A 10162-nucleotide genomic window follows, 5' to 3' on the forward strand; every position below is an offset into this window, starting at 1 on the left:
ACGGTTGCCTAGGGACTGAGAGTCAAGCCGACACACCATACCCAAGAACGGATATTATCGCCAAACGTTAATTTGCTCGAGGCCGTCCTACCATCCAATTTTCGAGCCCTTACACGCCCACTTACGAGATCGTCCGTTAATACTACGAAATGTCGAAACGCGTTTGCTCGCTCTCCCTTCACTCAGATGCATATATACAATATGGGGGAGAACAGTATGGGGATATAACATGCATTTGTATGAAGGTGGAGAGAAGAATTAAAAGATGATGAAAAAAAGATAAATAAAAAAAAGGTGAAGAGTGGAAGATGTTTTGTACATATTTATACTGCTATTTAGGGCGTCAATCAGAGCCAAGGTTGCATCTATCAGTGCACCTAGTCCAAGATATTTCATGTATTTTCACATCGACCAGTGTGAAGTGTATTGTATAATATATGCGGTTGAACGGGGGGGAAAAGGGAATGGAGGGAGGGGCGAGAAGAGGGTTGAGATAAAAAAGAATAGAAATCGCGGCAGCCAGTCCATGGCAAATACCTGGCAGTAGGGGGAGAACCGGTTGTAGGGTTCGAGAAGATCGAGAAAATTGAGAGGATGCGTCTCTCAAAACTTCTCCACTCTCAAGTCTTGTCTATCTGGCAATGTGCAATAATATGTAATATCCATTTATATGATTGGCATTCTCATCACCTCCTTTATATACCTTTTCTCTGTTACAGATTTCGAATAGACAATACTGATCACATCATAGATGTTAACAAAAATAATGCGGCCTTTGAATATGACCAGGTCAATATCATATGTCCTGTCTACTTGCCAGGAACTTACGACGATGAGGCTGAAAAGTACATAATTTATAACGTAAGTTCACGACTGGATGAGGGTTTAAATAAACCAATTTGAATTTTCAATAGTTATTTTCTTTTTAATTATTGCTATGTTACCTTTTAACAGGTATCGAAAGAGGAGTACGAGACTTGTCGGATAACAAATCCAACTCCGCGTATAATAGCAGTATGTGATAAGCCCTTCAAGACAATGTATTTTACGATAACATTTAGGCCATTCACGCCACAACCGGGTGGATTAGAATTCCTACCTGGTCATGATTACTACTTCATCAGCACCTCATCCAAGGACGATTTACACAGGCGCATTGGTGGTCGTTGCACAACTCACAACATGAAGGTCGTATTCAAGGTGTGCTGTGCAAATGACACCAATGGATCACAAACTTCAACATCTCGTAACTACTGTAATTATCAATTTTTATTTATTATCCACTTCTTTTGCTACCATTACCAGGCCAATAATACTCATTACTCGAATTTATTATCAACAGTTCCATCAGTTGGTACGAACAGTGGCAGTAGTACCGTATCAAGCTCAACGAGTATTGGTATTTCGGGTGTTAATGGCGTTGGTATGCCACCATCACCACCTCCAAGTGTCTTCAAAGGTGGGGATCGATTCTACCCGGGAGGCAACATCTATCATCATCAACCTGGTACAGCGCCCACTCTACCCCATGCGCCCCCACCAAACTATCCGTCACATCCCCATCAGCCGCCGATTCACAATGGACAACCGTCCTCGTCACCGCCCAAGACCTCGATCACCCAGAAGAAGAAGAACAGTACGTATGGTTGAGAAAATAAGAACAAGAAAAATACCAAAGAATTACTCGAATCCCTCCATAACCCCCTCCCCCTCCTCCCGCCCCTCATTCCCCGCCATACTCCCTTTCTCACCCAGCACCTGCCCGCCTGACGGCATCAACTCATTCTCCTTTTCGTCTTTCATTTCATCGCGGCCTTTTTCACCTTCGCCCTCATCCCTACCTCTGCCTTCGCCCCCCCCCTCACCCATCCTATTTCTCCTCATCGTTTCTTTTTTTTTCCCTTCCTCATTGCGATTAATCTCACACCTTCACAACCGACGATTAATGCCTTTTATATGCTCCAAGACACCTGTTCCCCCTTCAACAAAGACAGATTTTCAGAAAATCATTTCAACATCTTTCCACTCATCTCAAATTTCATCAATTATCCAGAGAGGCAGAGGGAGAACGAAGTGAGTAAAAAATGTGTCATGTTTTTTTTTTTTCACAGAGGAATACTCGGACCACCCGAACGAAGTTGTCAAGAACGAGGAATTAACGTACAACGGTGCAAACTCGTTGCATTTACGGCATCAAACCTTGAGACTTGTTCTCGTATCAGCGAGTTCACTTCTGGTCAGCATGTTTCTGCCTCATTTACTACGGTGAACCGACTGTTATCAGTGGAAATTTACCAATTGAAAATGAGAGGAAAAAAAAAACAAAACCCCCTTCTTCTGTGATTATCCTACGTTTAATTATTCATTTAAAGCAATACAGCCATCACAATGAATTCTGATGGACTAGAATGACAAATTAAATACTATTAAATGAATTAATTATGAGGAGAAAAAGTAATACATGATAATGTATTCGGCCGTAGAGGTAAAGAAAAGTAAACACGATCAAGCCATATTAATATTAAAAGAATATTACGTCTAGGCACTTGGTAGTTACGGCCACTATTATCACTACTATTGCATAGTGAGAGAATTACAAGTATGATGAATGAGAAGGTAGTTATATTGATTGTCCTTATCATGAAGAAATAACGAATAGATATTTATTCTAAAATACATACGTCGACGTGTACTACTTGATACGGGCTATCCATGTGTCCACGTCGAAAAACTTTTTCAATTTTACCAATTCCGAATTTCAAATGTTGATGAAATACCAAACTCACACGTACATTGGGCTATGGAAATGAGAAGACAATCGATTTAGGAATGATCTCGTCAATAGTTTCTATCAAATACTTTGTAAATATCATTTCAAATTATTCCAACAATTATTATGTAGACAATGATGTTGGATTAGGTATGGTGGATGAGAATAGAGATTGGGGACGCAGTAATACTGAGCGAGAATAATTTCTACGAATATAATTTGATTGATTTCTTGTTTCAATGGCCCTTACAAAAACATTGAGGTGTTGTACTGCATTACGGTGAGTGAACGTATTTCGTACTCTAATTTCTCGTAATGAAATTATGTAACTCGTGTAAATAGTTGCCTAAACAAATGTACTATAAAAAGCGAACGAAACGTGACTCACAGTTTGACGAGGATCAATGAGAGAGAAACAACTAGCTGCATCATTAGAATTTTAGATTCGTTTTGATGCACATGCAATAGAATGAATAGAATTATCGGCGTGAGTCACCACTGATCAGCGTAAATTAAATGAAAATAACGAGATTTAAATGAAATCAAGTCCATTGACAAACGAAAAAGTGAAACAAATTGTAATATAATTGTATTATACTGCGAATTTATCCATAGGCCTGTATTATATTTATTATCATCGATATCTATTATATTATTATCGCAAAAACAGAATGTCTAATTCGATATTCCATATATAAATATATTATTACTAGGTAAATATCAAATTGAAAAATTAAATAATTGAGATTTTTGTCTCTCTCACTTCTGCTCGCCCGCATCATTATTACGAATTATAATCATAACAGTTATTATTTTTTTGGTATTAGCAGTCAAGAGGAAGGCATTCACAATTATCAATTGTTTTACTATTCAAAGTTTTTCTCATAATTGTAGTCATTAAACATAGATTCATTGCGTACATCTAATATTTTTTTTTCAATGTCAGTAAAAATCAGTGGAATAATATTCTGTTAACGAGAATGCCCTTACCTCAAACACAATATACACAACTTCAACTAGAATAATAAAATTGCCGTTTGCCATACGGAAACTGATGAGAGACGAAACATTAATGTCGTGTGATGACAGATACAAAAATGACTGTAAATATTGTATGTTATGTTAAAAGAAAATCCCCGAGCCTGATTTTCCGAGGAAAACATTCGACGCGCACTGAGCTGCTACTGTATTCACTGACTCAATTATTTTGTAAATTACGCCTAATTTTGTTAATTTTTTTTTCAAATTATTCATTCACTTACACAAATGACAGAACAAGGAACAGATAGGATGGAGTTACGAGGACAAAGAATAACGAGACATTATGATTAATCGAGGAACATCAGTCATCTGTGGATGGCCAGAATGAGATGCACATATTCAATAAGCCGATAAGGCTCAACACTCACCCAGAAGAACCGCAAAATTGATAATCAAGTGTTAACAATAGTTTCATGACTCTAATCTCCGCTCTTGCACCCCGTGATTCGGACGGTGCTTCTATTCACATGACTTAATCCATTGTGTACCAGTAAACAGCGTGTTATTATCACATTTCACTTTATAGTTTTTTGAGTAACTCACCGGTTAATACAGAGGCCCATGGTGTCTGTGGAATCACCCAACGCACGCGATACCGTCATCTTGAACTCCCCCGCACAATACCTTGAAGCGTTGGCTGCTTGCCCCACTCACCTGTTCACCCATCAGAACTGATGTTTCTCCTTAATATGAAATAAAGAACGCGTGTGTAGCGTTTATCCACTACAGTATTGTAAGCCTAAGTATTACACGGCCTACATGAAGGCAACGTGTGCCTATCCGTTCAGCATGTCCACAATTTTTCAACGCCTGTATTTTCTTTGTATGATTGTGCATCATTTTAAAATCCTGTATTTATTTGTATATCTTATCGATCCGTTTGTGTCCATATACTTAGCCCCTTGAAGACTGACAACGCCTCAAATAACTGATAGATTATATGGCAGTTGATATGATCATGTTTTGTTTTTTTTTTTGTTTATTAAGAACCGACTAAATTGTGTTCACAACGGATAGATTTGATGTTACTCGAGAAATTAAGAGAATGATTATTGAACGCGTGATAGCAGCAATGATGACGTAGATGATTGACGTGAATGACTATTGATTCACGAGAATGCTAGATCAATACAGTATAACAGTAATTTAGGCTCGAAGTATAGATAGAAAATAGACAAAATGACAACAATGCGAATTCACTCTTTTTTTTTCATTTTGCAATTTTGTGTTCACCCTGTCCATTCAATCCTCCATTCCACAACGTATTTCACTATAGGGCATCCTGGATTTCCATGCATCGCTCAAACCTTTCATGATTTTTCAATTATTGTTTCTGGTTTTTCGTTTTCATTTTTTCCCATTTGACGAAGATCCATTCTCAACGCAATGAAAAGAGTCACGTTAACTAGGGGGTAAAATAAATTTAAAAAATATTTGAATTACGTAAACAGGGGAAAAGCTGTAGTTATTGAAACACACGTCTTTGTAAATAAAAAAATAAACGAATCAGTAATTAATCAGAGACTAAGAGACGATTAAGAAAGGGAAAGATGTATATTAAGACTCATAGCAAGTATCAAATAGGTTTATAATAATGGTTTATATAAAAGTGGATGTACGTTGATGTCTAAGATTTTTAACACAATGAAGAGAAAACCACAAAGTGATTATTATAATCGGTTGTATTTTTTTGAAATTCACAATGATAAGAACACGTAACAGGGACATAATTTATCGAGATTCATGTGGATAATGGAAAATTTCTCGTCACTAAACTGATGTTTCATTTGGCCGCAGAAATTGATAGAGTGAATTAACAATTCTAGTCAACCATAAAACGAATGAATTTTCAACACAACACGATTTTGTCAATTTTTTTCGCTATCGATCCAGCAGAAAAATTTGGAGAAAAAAATTGCGAATACTTTTTGCACTCTTTTATTCATTTACCGTTCATTCATACTATTTACCCCGATATAAACGGTATACTAATAAGACGTCGGCATATCGGCTTACAGGTTTATTCATACAATGCATACAAAGTAAAGTAGAATTCATAAACAGTAGACCATTTGTAGCGCAATAGTAAATTAAAAAAAAAAAAAAAAAAAAATAATCATGAAACTTCACAGAAGCAAAAACCGATACTATAAAGAATAGCAACGTCTTGTACTTACACTGGAATACACTGAATTTAACACATACTGCACTGATATATCGACGCGTCACAACAGCAGAATAGAAAATCACAAGGGAGGATATGAAAACGAAGAAAAATTTATTCACTTCAGACAAATCGTCTTCTAGAATTTGTCGTATATTAATACTGCATAATACGCAATAGCGTACATCAATAGTCAAGAAAGTAATGAAAAAAAAAATGAACACATTTAAAAAGTTATGGGAAGCCATTCGTCAGATGAAAATTGAATCAACTTGAAAACTGGCTCGTGGTCGTTGAGCCTGAAAGTAAGTGAAAAAAAACTCGAAATATATTATTAGTACAAAGAGATACTTTATGGCACGAAGTGTAGGTATGATTTTTTTCTCCTATTCACTACTGATGCTTTGTAGATTCGCCACAACTCTTCGTTTTTTTTCTCAGTTTGGAAAGGGAATTTAGAGGAAATAAATTTTTTAACGGTCAATACAAACGTCATTTTCTAAGGTAAATCACAATAAAAATGAAAAAAAATAAAATAAAATGATATTAGTCCATATACAATGTACATGTACATACGATTGATATATGTACATAATTATAGAGTTGAAAGTGCCATAGAAATTAACGAACATGAATTTTTGGAATACTACTAATGAGAAAAAATAATAATTAGCAATTAAAATACAAGTGGGAAAATATTCATTACGAGTTTTTGTATCATTATTCGTGCTCAAAGGGGAAATTTTCAATATTTTTCCAGTAAGCATTGACGCATAAAGAAACGCTTAAATTTGACTGACAATTCATTATCACCCCAATATCAACGAATTTTTGATGTGTAAAAATTAATTGACCTGTTATAATTGTTATACGACAAAGCAAATACGTCCTTTTTCGGGTTTTTTTATTCTGCATTTGTTGGAAAGGGGAAATATCTAATCGGGGCGATGTAACAACTTTTTTGTAACGTTCAACGTCATTCAGCAATGTCAATAGTTTATTTGTCAAATTGCTTAGTGAGTAAAAAAAAATTATTTAAAATAAATCAGCTCCGTGAATGAAAGGGAGACGCATTACGTTCGCGATTTTTCTTTTCCTTAATTAGCGTATATACTTGGAAAGCACAATCACAGCTAGAAAGGGATGAAAATTAAAGAAACGAAATTCAATGAAATAGAAAAACGAAAATCACGGAGGGCCTGCACACTAATCGTCTTAATTACGTAACAACAACAAAGCATGAAGAAAAAAAAGAAAGAAAAATAAAATACTCATGATTGTACTGATTGTTGAACGTGGCTAAAAAATAGTAATTAAAATAGGTCGTTTAAGAGAGTATGTATACAGTGCGAGCCCCTATAAGCCGCCAATAAAACGAAAAACGCGCGTGCTTACTGACAATGGCCTACAAAAAGAATCGAAAAAAAAATCACGAAAAACGAAAGAAAATTAATATTTGAAAATTAAAAAAAAAACTATCGCTTATTAAGCACACGCGTTTTCACTGACGATAATTATTGTTATACAAGAGAAAAAAAAATCGAAACGGTGTGGTATACAAGACTAAGAACGAGACCTAAAAGTGGGACATAATATTTTATAACTCAACTTTTGTACAGAATAAATAAATACTTGTACTGTGGACCAATATATCTTTCATTCAATTTTCACCCACTTGGTTTGAAATAACAAATACATTGGGCATTAGATTTATATAAAAATTTATTCATCGTCATGTAATCTATTTGTTTAACCTAATTTGAATGAGAGGAACGATGACTACTCTGTTCTTCGCCTCTGAAATTTTCCACCATCTGCCCATTCTGTGCTCTTGACCGACTCCCAAAATTAAATTCTTCCCATCGGGTGTAAATGCCATTGTATTTATGAAGCCGGGAATCTTTATGTCGAAAAGATGAGTTAATGATCTGAAAGACTCCCCGCATTTCCAAAGCCTGACGGTGCCATCTCTCGAACCTGATATTCATTTTTACAAATGAAAAATAATTTATCACGTATTTAATTTAGTTGGTATAATAAATGGAAAAGATAAATCTACCTGAAGCAACTAAATCTGTATTAAGAAGAGTAGCAACACTGGTGATCCACATGGCCTGGCCATTCATCTCATCCTGTCCATGAGCAAGTGGAACAGTACACAAGGGCTTTTTCTTCTGTGATCCCCAGACACAAAGTTGCCCATCATCACCACCACTCAAGAAATTCTCCTCATTAATGAGCTTTACAATGTCTATACTACTGCCAGGGCCGTTGAATATTAATTGCGACTCCTCGACAATTTTCCAAATTCTAATTGTCCCATCGTAACCACCGCTAGTTATAGCCCGCTCACGTGATAGTGCATCTATGGATGTAATTGGATTTTGATGCCCAAAGCTACAGAGAGAATATTACAATAATTGGACTGTGCATTAATGGGAAATGGAATCGATATCAATGTTCAATAATTTTCAACTCACAGGGTCTCAACATAGGCCATTTCATCGAGGTTCCAGACCTTTACACTACGATCTTCTGATGATGAGTACAACGTATGTGTATCTCTACGAAAGACTAAGCCTGTCACAGTACCCCTGTGGCCTTGTAGATTTTTCAAAGGCTTCAGATCTTCAGCATTGAAGACTCTGACTTCTTTCGAACCAGAGTCACCAGCGACCTATCGTATAATAATTAATATCATTGTGAAAAGTCGAACCAATGAAGTAGAAAATTAATAATAATATTTACATAGCATAGTTATTAAACTAACGAATGATTTTGAGAAAAACAAATAAATTGCGATACTCACAAGGAATTTGCCATCAGTGCTAATAGCAATGCAAAGAACACATTTCATTCCCTCTTTAGATTTTCGTTTTCCACCTACAGCAGCCAATTTACTTTTGGTTGAGAAACACCACTTGACAATGCTCCCGTCCTTAGACCCACTGAATAGAAACTTTCCATTGCTGGAGATGCACAAACAAGTGATGGAGTCTCGATGATCCTTGCACCTGAGCTCAACAAATTCTCCATGACCAGTATAGTTACTAGCTACAATTTTCCTGAGTTTTCCTTTCTCCTCTAAGTATTCTTCCTGCAATCTCCGAGAAACAGCACCTTCCTCAAACTCTGTCCTGTCTCTCTCCTCCTCTTCAATCTCAGCTAAATATTTTTTAGCTAATCTTAGTCGTTTCTCCTGGGCAGTCTCCTGCTCCTCCTCGGATTCATATTGTTCCTCTTCCTTTCCTCGTTGGCTCTCCTCAGCAAATTCCTCGTCGCTACTGGCGATACTTTCATCGTCTCTAATTTTCGATTTTTTACTGCCTGGTTCACTGATGCGACTCTTCATATGCCCATTAACCTTGTGAATATAAATTAGATCATGAGGAAGACACAAAAGAAAAAAAAATTGTGAAGCACTCTCTGAATAAAACTGTTCCTCAAAACTTTAAAAGATAAAAAACACTTAGAACTTCAAGGTTAAAGCCCACCCTTTTCATTCGCTGTTTTATTCATTAATATAATGAATCAAAAGTGCGTTGCGATTCATGTCAAAGAATAAGGTATAATAACAATCTTACCAGTAACTAACCTCACTTCCTATTTGTACCCATTCAAAAACGTAAAACATGTGAAATTATTACCTTTCGCTTAAGGGCGTCTCGACCATCTTTTTTCCTGATGAAAAACGACATTTTATATTCACAACAATAACGGGCCGTAAATTAAAAGAGATAAATTTTCAACACATATTCAATGCAAACGTGAGCACATTGGAGCACATGGCTGTTTCCTTCTAATCGACTTCATTATCGGCTGAGAAAACTCCAACCCCCTCATTGACAATCGTTAAGTGACATACTTACCGGCTGAGAACAGTTCTCCCTCACCGCTGCTTGGCGCTACCGTAGTACAGCAATGGCGCCGGTAAATACAGTATGTCGGTCGTTTCCTGGAGTATTTCAGGGTTCTCCCACATTCCAACAATGGATAAAGTCGTCTGTGATGTTACTCGGGCAACAACGATAGTTTTTGAAAATGTACGTTGAGTACAAATATTGTTTTGACGCCAGTTAATTGTTTAAATTCAGACGATAAACATGTCTTCGAAAAGTGCTTGTGAGTGTCGTGTGAATTCAATGGATGATCCCGGGGGGAGGGGCGACGACGACGACAAACAGATA

The 10162-nt window shown here is 36.5% G+C and overlaps 2 protein-coding genes across 7 annotated transcripts in view; one reads left to right on the forward strand and one right to left on the reverse strand.

The window, feature by feature from the left end:
* Positions 1-7625, forward strand: part of LOC135172709 (ephrin-B2) — a 228783-nt gene extending 221158 nt beyond the window's left edge. For all 6 annotated transcript variants that reach the window (XM_064138993.1, XM_064138992.1, XM_064138995.1 and 3 more), the window contains 4 exons: positions 720-861; positions 955-1255; positions 1343-1636; positions 2112-7625. In XM_064138993.1, the coding sequence (XP_063995063.1) occupies positions 720-861; positions 955-1255; positions 1343-1636; positions 2112-2269 (895 nt within the window). In that variant the 3' untranslated portion in view covers positions 2270-7625. The remainder of the gene's footprint in view (positions 1-719; positions 862-954; positions 1256-1342; positions 1637-2111) is intronic.
* A 54-nt stretch (positions 7626-7679) lies between these two features.
* U3-55k (U3 small nuclear riboprotein factor 55K) lies at positions 7680-9777 on the reverse strand. Its single transcript, XM_064138967.1, has 5 exons — positions 9623-9777; positions 8785-9339; positions 8456-8652; positions 8035-8372; positions 7680-7952 (listed from the first exon to the last, which is right to left on the reverse strand). The coding sequence occupies exons 1-5, from the start codon at positions 9671-9673 to the stop codon at positions 7717-7719; spliced, it is 1377 nt and encodes a 458-aa protein (XP_063995037.1). The 5' UTR covers positions 9674-9777; the 3' UTR covers positions 7680-7716.
* Between the last annotated feature and the right edge of the window lie 385 nt (positions 9778-10162).

This window comes from Diachasmimorpha longicaudata, chromosome 2 (assembly GCF_034640455.1).
Source record: "Diachasmimorpha longicaudata isolate KC_UGA_2023 chromosome 2, iyDiaLong2, whole genome shotgun sequence".
NCBI classification, from domain to species: Eukaryota; Metazoa; Arthropoda; class Insecta; order Hymenoptera; family Braconidae; genus Diachasmimorpha; species Diachasmimorpha longicaudata.

Coding starts and splice junctions, on each gene's coding strand:
- U3-55k (XM_064138967.1), bottom strand. CDS start 9,673: ATGTCGTTTTTCATCAGGAAAAAAGATGGTCGAGACGCCCTTAAGCGA. Junction 8,373..8,455: donor ATGGCCTATGTTGAGACCCT/GTGAGTTGAAAA, acceptor TTCTCTCTGTAG/CTTTGGGCATCAAAATCCAA. Junction 7,953..8,034: donor TACAGATTTAGTTGCTTCAG/GTAGATTTATCT, acceptor AATGAATATCAG/GTTCGAGAGATGGCACCGTC.